At 47.5% G+C, this 14,677-nt stretch overlaps 7 protein-coding genes across 7 annotated transcripts; 4 read left to right on the top strand and 3 right to left on the bottom strand.

Moving 5' to 3' along the window:
- Positions 1-636: 636 nt before the first annotated feature.
- N7487_003151 (uncharacterized protein) lies at positions 637-2,269 on the bottom strand (the record flags this gene model as incomplete). Its single annotated transcript, XM_056870898.1, has 4 exons — positions 637-1,508; positions 1,564-1,790; positions 1,855-2,190; positions 2,244-2,269. The coding sequence occupies 4 exons, from the start codon at positions 2,267-2,269 to the stop codon at positions 637-639; spliced, it is 1,461 nt and encodes a 486-aa protein (XP_056735682.1).
- A 693-nt stretch (positions 2,270-2,962) lies between these two features.
- On the top strand, positions 2,963-3,676 carry N7487_003150 (uncharacterized protein; the record flags this gene model as incomplete). The annotated part of the gene is made up of 1 exon (XM_056870897.1): positions 2,963-3,676. The coding sequence occupies one exon, from the start codon at positions 2,963-2,965 to the stop codon at positions 3,674-3,676; it is 714 nt and encodes a 237-aa protein (XP_056735681.1).
- A 1,232-nt stretch (positions 3,677-4,908) lies between these two features.
- N7487_003149 (cytochrome P450) lies at positions 4,909-6,207 on the top strand (the record flags this gene model as incomplete). The annotated part of the gene is made up of 4 exons (XM_056870896.1): positions 4,909-5,322; positions 5,380-5,501; positions 5,563-5,861; positions 5,921-6,207. The coding sequence occupies 4 exons, from the start codon at positions 4,909-4,911 to the stop codon at positions 6,205-6,207; spliced, it is 1,122 nt and encodes a 373-aa protein (XP_056735680.1).
- A 970-nt stretch (positions 6,208-7,177) lies between these two features.
- On the bottom strand, positions 7,178-8,275 carry N7487_003148 (LLM class flavin-dependent oxidoreductase; the record flags this gene model as incomplete). Its single annotated transcript, XM_056870895.1, has 1 exon — positions 7,178-8,275. One exon carries the CDS (start codon positions 8,273-8,275, stop codon positions 7,178-7,180), a length of 1,098 nt encoding a protein of 365 aa, XP_056735679.1.
- A 1,228-nt stretch (positions 8,276-9,503) lies between these two features.
- On the top strand, positions 9,504-9,959 carry N7487_003147 (uncharacterized protein). The gene is made up of 3 exons (XM_056870894.1): positions 9,504-9,690; positions 9,748-9,830; positions 9,899-9,959. Exons 1-3 carry the CDS (start codon positions 9,589-9,591, stop codon positions 9,951-9,953), a joined length of 240 nt encoding a protein of 79 aa, XP_056735678.1. The 5' UTR covers positions 9,504-9,588; the 3' UTR covers positions 9,954-9,959.
- A 119-nt stretch (positions 9,960-10,078) lies between these two features.
- Positions 10,079-11,888, bottom strand: N7487_003146 (alpha-N-arabinofuranosidase; the record flags this gene model as incomplete). Its single annotated transcript, XM_056870893.1, has 6 exons — positions 10,079-10,977; positions 11,033-11,132; positions 11,192-11,280; positions 11,340-11,467; positions 11,532-11,726; positions 11,782-11,888. The coding sequence occupies 6 exons, from the start codon at positions 11,886-11,888 to the stop codon at positions 10,079-10,081; spliced, it is 1,518 nt and encodes a 505-aa protein (XP_056735677.1).
- A 765-nt stretch (positions 11,889-12,653) lies between these two features.
- On the top strand, positions 12,654-14,498 carry N7487_003145 (sugar porter family MFS transporter; the record flags this gene model as incomplete). The annotated part of the gene is made up of 7 exons (XM_056870892.1): positions 12,654-12,680; positions 12,731-12,776; positions 12,827-12,902; positions 12,953-13,144; positions 13,206-13,449; positions 13,501-13,757; positions 13,841-14,498. The coding sequence occupies 7 exons, from the start codon at positions 12,654-12,656 to the stop codon at positions 14,496-14,498; spliced, it is 1,500 nt and encodes a 499-aa protein (XP_056735676.1).
- Between the last annotated feature and the right edge of the window lie 179 nt (positions 14,499-14,677).

Here is a 14,677-nt window from a genome sequence, read left to right as displayed (position 1 = left end):
GGTTCTCCGGATCGGAGTTTACTGCAGGATAGCGCATAATGTTCCTAAACAAAGTGAGCATAGACTTGCTGGCACATGAAACGGGAGAAATGAATCATTAATTCTTGTAAAGGGCAGCTTACCACAACAAAGAAACAGTGAATGTGAATCAAGCTTAAGAAGTGATAGAAAATGGAAGAAAAAAACGGTACTTACCACATTAATCATCTGCTTCAGCCATGGAGATGACTAGATGTTTGTTGGCCGCAGTCCCCGGGGGATTTCATCGTGGTTCTCGGGATTGTCCTCGTCCTTGCCCGCGCGGGATATCGTTCGCCGCAGCCCGCGCGGGATGGCTTTTGCTGTAGCCCGCGCGGGCTGATTGAAGGGAATTAATAGAGATGTATTCCTCGGCTGCGCATTATGCTGGAATTGTAAAGATTAGTCCATACCTCACCGTATGAATATCTTTTCGAGTCAACCTGTCGAGGTTAAGACATCCCCCCATCTGTTAGTTATCCATAAAACCCGAATTCCACCGAGGTTGCTATGTACAAAATCCACCGTTGTCCCTGGAGCAATCCTCGGCCGATATCTCACTTCCATCCTCCTCTGAGTCTAGAACTTCCTTCGCGAGCGCAGTAACCATGTCCCCAGTTAGAAAGAGGGAATATGCAATGCGCGCACATTTGTGAACATTTCGCGAGCGCGTGCACCTCCTTGTCGAGTATTGCCAAGCGCCCTCAAGTCGGTGATCCCGGCCCTAAGATCATGACCAATTTCGGAGTTCGCCCACACAATGCCTGCGTTGAGACGCTTGCCGATCCGGCCCATGCGGAACATATCATGGGTCAAGACAGTAGCGCCAATTCCGTGAGGATTGGCGTTGCACAGTTGGATAACTTCCTCCTCGGTATCAAATGGATAAACAGTCGCCACAGGCCCAAAGACCTCCCGTGTCACGAGACAATCGAGACGAGTGTTGCTCAGGACAGTTGGATGGATCCAGAAACCATCCCTCGGAACTTCAGAGGGAATATGGCCGGTCTCGAACGTGGTGGCTTGTTTAATAGCGTCCACGAGGTAAGATCGGACCTTGGCATAATGCTCTGGGGACATAACTGGACCAACTCCCCTGTGCAGGTGGTAGTCCACTTTGACGATGTCAACGAGGCTTCGCAGAAACTGGCCATAAATCGATCGGTGGACGTAGATGTGAGAACCGCTGAGAGAGAGTTGTCCGCTGTTCTCAAACGCCGCGGAAGCTGCGACAGCAGCCGCCTGCCTCATATTGACATCGGGGAAAACAATAGTAGGGCAACTGCCTTTGATTTCCAGAAACAAGATCTTGTGAATCTCGGGAGTGAGTTTCTCTCGAATCTGAATGCCTGTTTTGACACCTCCAATGAACAAAACCCCATGAACAAGCGGCGAGCCAACAAGGGTAGAACCAGTGCAGGGCCCGTCTCCGAAAATGAGGTTCATAACACCAGGTGGTAAGTTTGCACGTCGGAGGACTTCGGTGAACACTATATTCAGGGTTAGTATATCCTTGTAAGTAGATCAAATGAGATGATCACTTACAAAAGGCAGTAATGCTAGCCAATTCACTAGGCTTGACCACAGCTGTGCAACCGAATGCAAGGCAGGGGGCAATCTTCGAGGTCAAAAAGTACAGGGGCATGTTCCAGGAGGTGATAATGGCGTAAACGCCCACTGGCGATCGGTGCTCGTAGGTCAGAGTAGATACTCCAAGGCTTTTGTTGAGATGGACCTGATCGTCGTTCTCGAGGATGTACTTGGCGAAGTAGCTACCAAGGAAAAAAAAAGGTTAGATCATCTCATATGTAGAAAAGCAACGAACAGTTGACGTACCGGAAGTGGTCAATTGATGCTTCAACTTCGGCTCGAGCCCGAAAGAGAGGCTTGCCTTGGTCAGTGGTTTCCCACAACGCAAATAGTTCTTTCTTCTGTTCCAGAAGCGACGCAATTCGGAGGAGAATTTCGGACCGGAACTGAACTGTGGTCTCAGACCATTCTCGGAAAGCCCGAGATGCGACATTGGCGGCGTATTCAACGACGTTGGTAGGGCTGCGGGGCACAATTGCCAGGAGTTCGCCCGAGCCAGGGGAGACTGAGTTAACCCATTCCCAAGTGTGCTCGGCGTCAAGGTATCGGTTCTCGATGAAGTTCTGCACCTTGATAGCTTCCCTTGCAGGGTTTTTGAGGTAGCTCGTAACCCGCTGGGGGTGTCGAGATTCCACACAGGCGGAATGCTAGGGGAAGCCATGTTGCGATGAATGGGGAAAGAAAGAAAGTGAGGAGGACCGCGCGGGAGAACGCGCGTTTAAATAATCTTATGTTTGTTTGCTACCTACCTAGCTAGGTGTTGTATTGTTTGTTTGTGTTCGACCTCTCAGGTAACATCAACCTAATCTTTTTACCTGATAGCATAAGGACCCAGACAAACTCTCTGCCTGAGACAGTGAAATGATACCTGCCCCGAGACCTTGGCCTGTATACACACAGCATTCCGGTCGACACTACTGCCGTCAAGCTCCTCTGGTCTCCCCACCAGAAATTTACAGAAACTTCATCAATGCATCCAGCGTCTATCAAGCGGATCGCATCTGCATATTGCAGCTTTCTCGGAAGGTATTCAGAATGCCTTCACCAGAATGTTTGGCTATCCGTTTTTATTTCCTTCAAAGATTGTTTCTCGAATAAGCCAACGCTCTCAAGTTGTCATTCATCCTAAACGGAGAGGGGAGATATGTCGTAGGTGATAAAACTAAAGAGATTCACGTATAATATCCTCGTGGTCTTTGAGCCTTTGACAGTTGACTCAATCCAATGTGTTCCACAATGCCATTGTCAAGGTTTGCTTTGTTTCCCATAAATATATCTGCTTACTCGAGCCTATAACTCTGGCTGAGGGTGCCCTGGTTGACTATTCCACTTATCGAACGCACTATATCATATAATGGCGTTTAAGTATCTTCAGTTCGAGCCATATGGGGATAAGCTAATCCGATGGATGGAAAATACCAACGAACCCGGATGCCCGGTTCCCAGATCTACTCTCACCATATGGACCCTGCCAGAGCCTATTCTCTGGCATAGCGAGCATGAAAGGGAATGGCTGTCACCAGAACAGATTGACTGTATTGTGGGTAGTAGGCTGCCACTTGGACAACTAATTCCAAATGACATGTATCCTATAGAATCCCCGTGTCTACGGCAGTCAATCATCAAGACCCGGGGTGGGGTCACAGGGTTGATTGGGACGATTGGACCAGGCTTGCTTTTCATCTACTCTATTAGACGACGTTCTGCGTCGAATGATCCGCACGTGTCTGAGCTTGCCAAGATTGCCTATGAAACGCATTTTCCGTTGGAGAGCGTGAAGCATGTAATTGTCAACGAGGTACAGGAAAATGCAACTGAACCATTTATCGAGGAGCAAATCTACCCATCCCGTAAGGAACTTATCTATCCTTCTGCAGAGCCTCAAACTTGGGATTACGCCACACCGGAGTTTAGGGCTATTATGGGTACGCCTATCGGTAAGGTTGTCGGATCCTTCATTCTGGGTTCGTTTGGCCAGGGGGTGAAACGGGTTTCCCGCATTGTTACTCTCCAAAGAGGCCCTGAGCTGCATAAACTAGACATTCGTTTTGATATCGAGGATGTTTGAAGTCTGCGCTGAACTTTCCCTCCTAGAGGTTGACTGGGAAATGTGGATCAATTCGATGAATTTGCCTATTTTCTTTAGGATAGAGTGAAATAGAGCGGAGTGATTAGTTTGTTTTCGATTTTCACGTTGGAAATCTATTCAAATCTTTCAGTTAAACACCCAGTTAACTTTCCAGTAATTTCCAAGGTGGTTGTAACGTGCAAGCACGTTAAGGTACTTGCCCTGCTGTACCCGTCTTCAACAATCTGCCGAGCACCCTTGGCGAACTGAAAACGAAACTAGGCGCCAGGGACAAGATTCGAAGAATACCTCACATATGGGGCGCCTAATACACACCCCTCCCCACGATGACCCTGGCCATGATATTTTTGGTTGCCTTTTGAGGGGAGAGATAATATATAGGTTAGGTAGGCCATCATTAATCAATTCCAGCCAATTCCAGCTTGTTCCTTCGTGATAGGCAATATAAAAATGAAAACAAGTCGACATGTCATATGTGTCATATTTGGTAGGTGAATCATTAGCCAATGCCATCTTCAATATGCGCTATTTAGGCCCCCCGAGTTAGGTTGGTGGTGACCCCATTCCTGCAAGGAGGATACACAATGTCACAATGGGTTAGCTGGAAGTCCATGATATATGAACTATTAACGACCTTTTCCCATCAGAGAACCATATACTGTCAACCCTAAACTTGTGATTTACTCTGCTTAGGGTGTAGAAAAATCTCTCAAGAGACAATGGTTCCAGTAATACCTGCTATTGCTTTGGTGGCCGGTGTATTCTCCCATCTTGCGTTCTTTCGCATCGGAGAACATCACCTATACGGGATGCGCTACACTTTGACTGCCGTTGGAAGTTTGACATTTTCGATATTTCTACACAGTCAGTTCTCGGATAAGGTGGTTTTAGAGTCTGTTATTTGGTCATGCTCACTTGTAGGGAGCTACCTAGCTGGGATTTACGCAAGCCTGGTTGCCTACCGGTGTATATTCCATCCTCTTGGCAATTTTCCGGGTCCTCTGGGATGTCGCATCTCCAGCTCTTGGTTTGCAACGCATTTAATAAAGCAGGATGCATTCCGCCAACTGGAAAAGCTACATTCCAGATATGGGCCCTTCCTGCGAATAGGTTCGAACGATATATCAGTGGCTCATCCGAAAGCCGTGCAAGCCATCTACGGTTCTGGCTCAAAATGTCGGAAGGCAGCCTGGTATGACCTGGGACACCCCATGGTCTCGCTGCAGAGCACTCGTGACAAATCCCTACACGACCAGAGACGTCGTGTTTGGAGCGGGGCCTTTGGGGACAGGAATATGCGGGACTACGAAAAGCGCATGGCCCAGTATCGAGCTCTCCTAGTGAAGGCAATTGACGAGTCTAAGAATAAACCATTTGATGTGACGAAGTGGTTCAACCTATACACATTTGAAGTGATGGGCGATCTCGCGTTTGGTGCTTCATTTGGCATGCTCGAGACAAGCAAAGAACATGAGGCAATCAAGCTGCTCAACTCGGGATTGGCACCTTTGGCCTACATGTTTCCCACGTGGTTCTTTCGGTTAATGACAGGGATTCCTGGAATCGCAAGGGACTGGTGGAAATTTATCAGTTACTGTACCTCGCAGATGGAGAAGCGTATGAAGGTAAGTCAAGTCAGCAGCAATTTCACCGAGTTTTCATTTTCTGACAGTATACCTCAGATGAAGTCAAGTAACCCCGATATCATGAGCTACCTCCTAAAACCTTTGAACAACCAAACTCCTACCGGACTTGATTATATGTTGCTCCAAGGCGACTCGCAACTCGTTATTGTTGCAGGAAGGTGGGTAGCTTGGCTTCACTGTGCTAGCGTAAGATATTTCACACTCTGACGGAGACTCTAGTGACACCACATCTGCTACATTGATACATATATTCCGATTTTTGGTTGAGCACCCACAGCATGTCAATGTGCTCCGTACCGAATTTAAGAATTTGCCACGAACGGAACTTGGGGACTATCAGCCCCCGGATTTGGCTGAGCTGAAGCATCTGAATGGTGTTATTAACGAGGCGCTCAGGTTGTTCCCCCCGGTCCCATCGGCACTTCCCCGTGTCACCCCGCCAGAAGGTCTGACTATAGACGGAACATTTATTCCTGGAAACACAACTCTATATTGTCCGCAATATGTGCTCGGTCGCAGTACGATGAATTCGTTCTCCAATTTCAAGTTTAATTCGCTAACGTATAGTCTTGACTAGGTCCCGAGTGCTACCCCAAACCCGAAGAATTCATTCCCGAGAGATGGTATTCGCGTCCTGATTTGATGCAAGACGCGTCGGGCTTTGCTCCATTTTCTGCAGGGCCTTACGGCTGCATTGCCCGACCCTTGGCATTATTGAGTATTCGAGCAACGGTTGCCCGTATTCTTGTTGACTATGATGTCTGTTTGGCACCTGGGGTCAGTTTAAATGAGTTCGATAAGGGATTGAAGGAGCACTTTACTCTTGCACCTGCACCGTTGAAACTGTGTTTCAACAAACTATAGGTATATGATTCCCAAAGGATATTACTGCGTATTTGCGTTGATTTCATAATCATGTTCACTGGAGTATATTGGAGAAATGAAGACCGCAGGCGTCCTATTGCTCTATAAAGCTCGCGTGACACAAGATATTTGCATAGAAGTGATGATACCACTTTCCCATTTCTTATTACCTGCCCTTTTACTTCCTCCTTTTACACTAAGGAGGAATTTACATTGGCATAAGCTTATATTCTCCCTTGGCGTACTTGGCAGAGTAAAAAGCCTTGAACTAGGCACAAACAAGCAATAAGTATGATTGGCCCTACATGTTGAATCACCATCTCACTGCATCAAGGGATAAATGTGTGTAACGCGCTAGCAGGCATAGGTTCGTTTAATCCAAAACCAATGGAATGCAGGCTGGAGTTGATTGCATCTTGCGACCCTATGGGCAGCAGGCCCTAGCATTTGTGCTAATCTTTTCTGGTCAGACTTGAGGGTCCTCAATCTGTTGGGTTGTTTTCCGCACATTCATGTGTTACGTTACAGATATCTCTGTTTGGACAGATCTAGGAAATGGACGCCTTATCTACGAAATCACATTTTTGCTGTTGGATTCCACCATCACTAACACAGGATAGACATTACCAGTCGAGTAAACAAACTGCATTTAATCACACAAATGGCGGCGTCAGACATAAGAATTAGACGTGGGTGTTGGTATATTCATTTATTATTATCCGGTCGTATCCCTCTGAGTGCCTTCAGTCAATTTGTGACTACGGTCTTTCTGTCCGATGGCAAGGAAATATGGCGCATAAGGGGCCTACTATTGTTGTGTTATGGAATACAAAGCACTCAGAGTGTTCAAAAAGGTGCCGATGGTGTTTTACTTGAAGCAGAAAGAGAAAGTTCTTAAGTGCCGGGTATTATCCGACGTATGTAATGAGGTGTGATAATATATACTAAGACTAGTTCTCACATTCGTTATTTAATTTGAGGCACCATTCTCCCGTTCCTTTAAAGCTTCCCGAACTTTGGGAAGAATCAACCGTCCATAATCAATGGCATCGTTGAGGTTATCGTAGCCTCGGATAGAGATGAGGTCAGCACCGAGATCAACGTAGTCCAGAAGGGAGTCGACGATGGTCTTCGGCGATCCAACAAGGGCAGTGGATGCACCCTGTGCATTTGTGGCGGTAACAGTAGGATACCAAAGGGCGCGGTCCTGGACCTCCCCACGAGAGGCAATATCAAGAAGACGCTGAGAGCCTGAGTTCTGTGGGGGCGGCGCATTTGCGGGGACCCTGTGTTGTCCGTTGGCCCGGTTGGTAGTCAGTGCATCAAGGGTTTTGTGTGCCTTGGCCCATGCGAGTTCTTCAGTCTCTGCGACAATAGGACGGAAGGTGACCCAGATGCGAGGTCTGTCGGTCTCCGGGCGACCGGCCTTCGCTGCCTCGGCATAGATGCGATCAATCTGGTTCTTGGTTTCTTTCAAAGGTTCACCCCAAAGGCCAAAGATATCAGCCAAGGAGCCTCCAATGCGGTATGCTTCATCCGATGAACCGCCGACTGAGACGGGAATTGAGTCGCCGGTCAGGCGGACTTGATTGCTGAATTGCTTGAAGGTGTAGTACTTGCTCTCCCAGTCAAATGGCTCATCAGACTTCCATGCACGGCGGAGAATCTTAATATAATCTTCAAGGCGGCCGTAGCGTTCATCCTTGCTCAGGAAGTCTCCTTCCTTGGCCTGTTCGGCATCATTTCCACCTGCGATGAAGTGAACAACGACACGACCTCCGCTGAGTTGGTCCAGGGTAGCTAGCGCCTTTGCTGCAACTGTGGGGTACAGTGTGTTGGGTCGCAGAGCAATGATAACCTTGATGTTTTTGGTGACGGAAAGAATGGTGGCTCCGATGGTGAATGGATCATATGATGAGGAACCATAGGGAACCAAGGTATAGTTGTAACCGTAATCATCAAGGTTGCGAGCATATCGAACGAGGTACTCAGGATCAATCTTAGCATTGGGAATTGGATTGATCTCGGTAGATGCGTTCGGGAACGTGACACTGATGAATTCCGCCATATTGACTTTTTGTTAACCTTTTGATATTCTTAGGTTTCTTGTCAGGTACTGTTTTATTTCTCACCTGGAAGATTGATCTTCTTTTAATACTTCAGTATTGGAGTATCTCCGGGTTGATTTGGCATCAACGCATGACGCAAGATGGTATAAGATTGCGTCTTAGCACGCAAGTCGATAACCATAATTCGATAACCATACACTTCCGTGTCAGATCATATGTTTCACATGGAGTTCCCTACTAATTCAAGTAAGCGCTATTCCTTCGGTCGCATCAAAGAATACTAGTACGGGGACTAGAAGGTATTGCGCCAGTATTGCGCAAGATGGTCCGTGAGAATCGCAATATAATGTTGACAAGACCCGCTAGGTAAGCCTATAGAATGCTGGCCGAGGTCGCAGTTCAATCACGGAGTTAACTTGTGTAGATCTTAAATCCCTAGATAAGGAGTTTGCCGGCCACCCATGACATGATCACTGGGATAATCATCATCGTTATACAGAATATGCTTATGCGGTTGTGGGCTCACGCCAAGGAATTGCTTCTGCTACTGCCAAACCCCCTCAGTGAATACTACACTGTTGCCAAATCGAAGACTTTCTGGCCGAGAGCGACAGTTACGCTTATGTTGGACTACAATATATCTCGAGGTTATTCTCATGAAAGTTGGATGCTTCCTTTAGGAATTGTTCATTTTACTGGCAGTGAGGTCTACATACTCCACAAGAGTGCTTCAAGGTGCTTTATCTGGGAATCCAAACTAAGTGGAAACACTTAATGGCCAAGGTCATATCTACCTACAGTATGGGACCAACCTACGCTAATTGGTCGAGATGCGGGGTTCAACCGGACTATCGAGACCTCATCCACCTATTACCACCTAGGTGTGGTTGTTGAAGTTCTACCTTAACTTCGATGAGTGACAGACATATCGTCCGATATACCTCTCCAACACCAGTATATGTTACATCCTGTCGAACCTTGTCAGTCTTGGCACCCCGCGTTGGATAATGACTCAGCATTCGATATTTCAGGTCTTTTCATACGGTATCCTCGACACGAGTCCTTATAAGATCTATCGAAAAGATATAAATTGGGTTGAATCTTGGAAATTGTCCAGCTTGACATCATTTGTATGTTGAGGCCAATAAGGCAAGTGATAGCTTGAAAGGTGCATCGATGATAAGGCGCTAGTCCCAATATGGAGACTACGTCATCGATGAGAGATGGGTTATATCCGCGACAAACCTCACTTTGCCTCTTCCTTTTACACGTCTCTCTATTTGAATATATTGACTACGTTGAACCACCCAATATGCCACTCGTTGTTCCAGGAATCAACTCCTCCTTCGGTGATAAGTCCGAGTGGGTCAACAAGCTGATGGGCAAGAAGATTAGCGACATTAGTAATGAGACAGTATGTCACTTGTACTGAATTGTCAAAATCAAACATCAACGCCTAACTCTTCGCTAGTCCTTTGCAAAGAAAGACCTTCCCGAGACTCACCGGGTATTGAAGCCAGGTGACATGAAGACCATGGACCATAACCCGAATAGGTAACACCTCATTTCAAAATGTCATAAAGTCAACGACCATATTGCTAACGGTGCATGATTCAACTTAGACTGAATATCCACGTTAACGAGGATGGGGTTGTCCATGACGTGAACTCCGGGTAGAGCTAAGATAAATTTACTAGATCTGGTAGTCCATGCTCAAATCACAAGACCAAATTGAACCGATTGAATATCTATTGCTTGAAAGTCTATTTCTGTCCTCATGATACCATCTCATATACGTTGATTCACTCAGCCTTCCATCTCAGTAGAGTAAGCGAGTGTCGCGGGAAGACATATAATCCACTTCCATTCCAGCTCGACTCCTGGATCGCCACTTCTTCCTTGCCGTTCATATTTGTCACGGCCAGATCAGTCGCTGTGACTGTGAACACAGACACTTCTCCCTGGGCTCCCTCAACACGACTTTCCAAATCTTTGGTATCGTGAATATTTACCACAGCAACATTAGTAAATCCATCATCTCCAATAGTGGCACTAACATCCAACCAGGGCGTATCCTTGGCACTGCGAATCCACTTAGGAGTAGTCTCGCCATCGTACGTTCCACAAGAAACATGACTGGCAACAGTCCAACCGCGCATGTAGCGCGAGAACAGCCAAAGCGGCCACCAAGTAGTCTGCTTGGTAATTCCCTCTGGGGTGGTCATCAAGGGCGAGATGACATTCACGGTCTGCGCGATACACGCCATGCTGACATCCTTGCTCTTTCGGACGAAGACATTCAACCATGCGGCAACGGCAAGTGCGTCGGAGAGTGTGTAGTTCTCTTCGGCGCCTTGGCTTCCCTCTGCGCGGATGGGATCCCAGACGTTCCACTCGTCGAAGCAGATTGTCGGGCGAAGTTGCTCCGGGGGAACTTTGTTCTCGACTCTGGCCAGATCAATCAAGGCGGATGTGATTTCAATTGCACGCTCGGCTGCTAGTGGTGCTGTCACGTTGTGCAGGTGAGATGATGAGGATGTGTAGAGATGGATACTGTGCATGTCAATCAATGGGACTGAGCTGGTTGACAATGCGGAATGAGCGGGAACAAGACACTGGTTTAGTGTGTAGTAATCCCAGGATGCAGTGCCATCCTGACCGCAAAGGATCAAGATCAGAGTGGGATCAAGGAGTTTGAGAGCTGTAAGAAAAGCAATTAGCGTGATGTTTCTGGTAGTATTGAACTGGAATATTACCCTTGGCCCATTGGATCGCCTTGTGAGCATAAGCCTCTTTGGTCATCTGCTCCACCTGCCATGGACCCCAGCACTCGTTTCCGAGGGCCCAGTACTTGACCTGTTCAGGTTGTTAGATTGATTGCAGTTCAAAATATTGCACTGTTTATCTGAACATACATTGTAAGGCTCTTCGCGGCCATTCTTTCTTCGCAGATTGGCATAGTAAGTGTTGCCAGTTCCATTACAGTACTCAACCCAGCCCAAGGCTAAGACCGTCCAACATCAGCATGGGTTCGTGTTAAAGTGCCAGTAAAGAAAAACATACCTTCATCCAGGGTACCGGTACCAAAGTTGAAGCAAAGGTACGGCTCTGTACCTAGAGCCTCACACCATTGCATGAACTCATCAGTTCCGAATTGGTTTGTCTCGGTTCCGAGCCAAGCAAGCTCGGGGCTTTTGGTAGGCCAACGTTAGCAAAGTTTTGATAAAATGAAAGTGACATGAGAAGTAATCATACCGCGCTGGCCGTTGATCCCTAGGACCAACGCCATCAAGCCAGTGATAGGTGGCACAGAAATTGCCGCCGGGATACCGAACGACAGGGATGTTGAGCCCCTTCAACGCCTCCAGGACGTCTTTGCGGAATCCCTTCTCGTCTGAGAGCGGGTTTCCGGGGTCATAAATGCCACCATAGATACACCGTCCCATGTGCCTGCCGTACTAGTTAGCACATGACATCAAATTGAGATACGTTCAAGATGCCTTACTCGGTAAAGCCGGCATAGATGTTCGGGTTGATCTTGGAAATGCGCCTGGATGGGTGCACGGAGATGAGAGGTGTCTCATGATCCTCCAATTTGGTAAAGGTCGTCATCTTTACGAATGGGAATGTTTGTTTCTACTGTTTATGTTGGAGGCGTCGCTCTGGCTAAATAGGCGATTTAACTGATCCAAAGCCACGATTCAGGTTCGGTAAAAGGTGTCGTTGTTAAGGTTTGGAAGGCGCGATCCAAGGAGGACAATTAAAGAAACGAAACGTACTTTGATCACAAGTGATTTATGTAAATAACCGATATCTCGGACCTTGAAGCGGTAAAACTCCTGCGGGGGAAGAGTCGGGACATCCGGACGATGACCCCTGTTTTAGCCCTAGTAGCGCGTAGAGTGGCTACCGGAAAAACGATGCAAAGCCCTTAGTTATATTATACATTAAAGATGGACCAATAGGCCGATGAGTCGGGAGTCTAGCCTCACGACATCCCCGGGATGTGGGAAATGTGGGAGATCTTCCGTCAATCACAGATGAGATCTTGCGCCACATTTCTTTGCCAACTCCTCCCCGCATATTTCGTGGACTTGTCATCACGGACCATTTCTAGCGGAATAAAAATTATCGGAAGCGATTGGAGGTGGGTGTTCGGCATTTTCCCTGTTTACACCACGCGATGTTAGTGCAATTCAAGCCTTAACTCCCCTATGGAGTATACGGTTCTCCGGAGTCATGGCGAATTGCCCCTTTAAGGTTCATGTGTAGCTGGGGTCCTCTGTATATGTAGAGAAGTTTCCCCAGAGAAAGTGTGCCATGTGGAGGTAGATCTTCATCCCCATATTATCCTATCAAATATCCACTTCTCCAACCATGCGTCTCTCACCAGCATGGTACCAGGTATGAAGGGACAATCCCATTAATAAGACTGAGCTCATGTTTCAATATAGTTCCTGGTCGGCGTCTTTGCCTCTCTTGGATCATTCCTTTATGGATGTATGTCTACAACCTCCATTTTTGACACACGAAATCTAATCTAGTCGCAGACGATCTGGGTGTTATTGCCGAGGTGCTTGTCTGTGAATCATTTAAAACCAAGTTTGAGGCAGATGATACTCAAACGTTAGTCTCGCAAACGACATGGAATATGGAGATCTCTAACAACGTTACAGGGGATTAATCGTGTCTCTCTTCACGGCTGGCGCATGCGTCGGTGCCGGCTTTGCTGGTCCTAGTGGCGATTATTTAGGTAGACGGCGAACCATCTCATTGGGTTGTCTCATTTTCACTCTCGGGGGTGGTCTTCAAACCGGCGCGAGAACAATTGCCTATCTATACAGTGGACGATTCCTGGCCGGATTAGGGTATGTGATGTCTCCCAGAACCAGATCCCCAAATAAAGCACTCATCATTTTCGATTCTTAGTGTCGGTTTCCTCACTATGATGATTCCTCTCTACCAAGCCGAGATCTGCCACCCCAGCATCCGTGGTCGAGTTACGGCTTTGCAGCAATTCATGTTGGGCATTGGAGCGCTCTGTGCTGGATGGATTGGCTATGGAACGTACACCGGCTTTTCGGAGGATAACAATGCCCAATGGCAACTGCCTCTCGGTCTGCAAGTTGCTCCTGCTGTGTTCTTGGGTCTTTTGATCACTTTCTTCCCCGAAGTAAGTTCTGGTTTCCATCGGACCGAGTCCAATGACTAACTTTTTTTCCAGTCGCCTCGCTGGCTCATCGACCACGGCCGCAGTGAAGAGGGATTGCGCACCTTGGCCAAGCTGCATGCCCATGGTGACGAAAACGATGCTTGGGTCCAGGCCGAATTTGCTCAAATCCAGGAGAGTATCTCATTCGAACATGAGAACGAGGCGAAGTCTTATGCCGACTTGTTTAACAATCGCCCTTCGTTCCGTCGTCTGTTCCTTTGCTGTGCATTGCAAGCCTCGGGCCAGATGACCGGTGTATCCGCCATCCAGTAAGTGTCACAATGCGTTACTATCGCCATGGAGTATCAATTATCAATACAAGGTCAATCAGCTGACATGACTTCGCGAATAGATACTACTCACCCCAGATCTACGGTCAAATCGGTATCTCCAACGAAGACACATTGAAGTACCAGGCAATCAACTCCGTCATCGCATTGGTCGCACAGTTCCTGTGCATGATGTACATCGATCGTTTCGGTCGTCGCTGGACTCTGATCAGCGGTAATCTCGGCAACATGGTCACATTCATCGTTGCAACTGTGCTACTAGCACAATTCCCTCCATCAAGCACCAACACCGGCGCCCATTGGGGCTTCATCATCATGACTTGGCTGTACAATTTCTCCTTCTCGGCAACCTGCGGTCCGCTGTCCTGGATTATCCCAGCTGAGGTGTTCGATACTCGCACACGTGCCAAGGGTGTTTCAATTGCCACGATGACTTCGTTCGCTTTCAACACGATGATTGGCCAGGTCACACCCATTGCAATGACGAATATTGGGTATCGCTACTACTTCCTATTTGTCGTCTGTAACTTCACCAATGCGCTCTTCTTCTGGCTCTTGCTTCCGGAGACAAAGCGCGTGCCTCTCGAGGAAATGAACCAAATGTTCACAAATGCCCCATGGATCGTGCCTGGAACTCGCAGGGAAGATTATATGACTCATGACCTCGAGCGGAAGGTCGAGGAGCAGGAGGTGAAGCAGAATGCGATGCATGTTGAGTAGAATGCGGGCACAGGAGAGAAGTTTTAGGGGGCATTGCTCGTGTTGCATATGTGGAAAGTATAGTTGATTCGATGTTGAGATACAATAATAAAGTTTTTACCTACTAGGTGAAATGTTCGTGAATTTTATTTGCCTGGTGAAATATATAAATAGCCTCGGCTTGGGTATTATTGGAGCAC

Source organism: Penicillium crustosum (assembly GCF_028827405.1).
Source record: "Penicillium crustosum strain IBT 35664 chromosome Unknown utg000001l_segment0_segment0, whole genome shotgun sequence".
NCBI lineage: Eukaryota > Fungi > Ascomycota > Eurotiomycetes > Eurotiales > Aspergillaceae > Penicillium > Penicillium crustosum.
This window is presented reverse-complemented; position numbering and strand designations above follow the sequence as displayed.

Coding starts and splice junctions, on each gene's coding strand:
- N7487_003147 (XM_056870894.1), top strand. CDS start 9,589: ATGCCACTCGTTGTTCCAGGAATCAACTCCTCCTTCGGTGATAAGTCC. Junction 9,691..9,747: donor GCGACATTAGTAATGAGACA/GTATGTCACTTG, acceptor ACTCTTCGCTAG/TCCTTTGCAAAGAAAGACCT. Junction 9,831..9,898: donor ATGGACCATAACCCGAATAG/GTAACACCTCAT, acceptor GATTCAACTTAG/ACTGAATATCCACGTTAACG.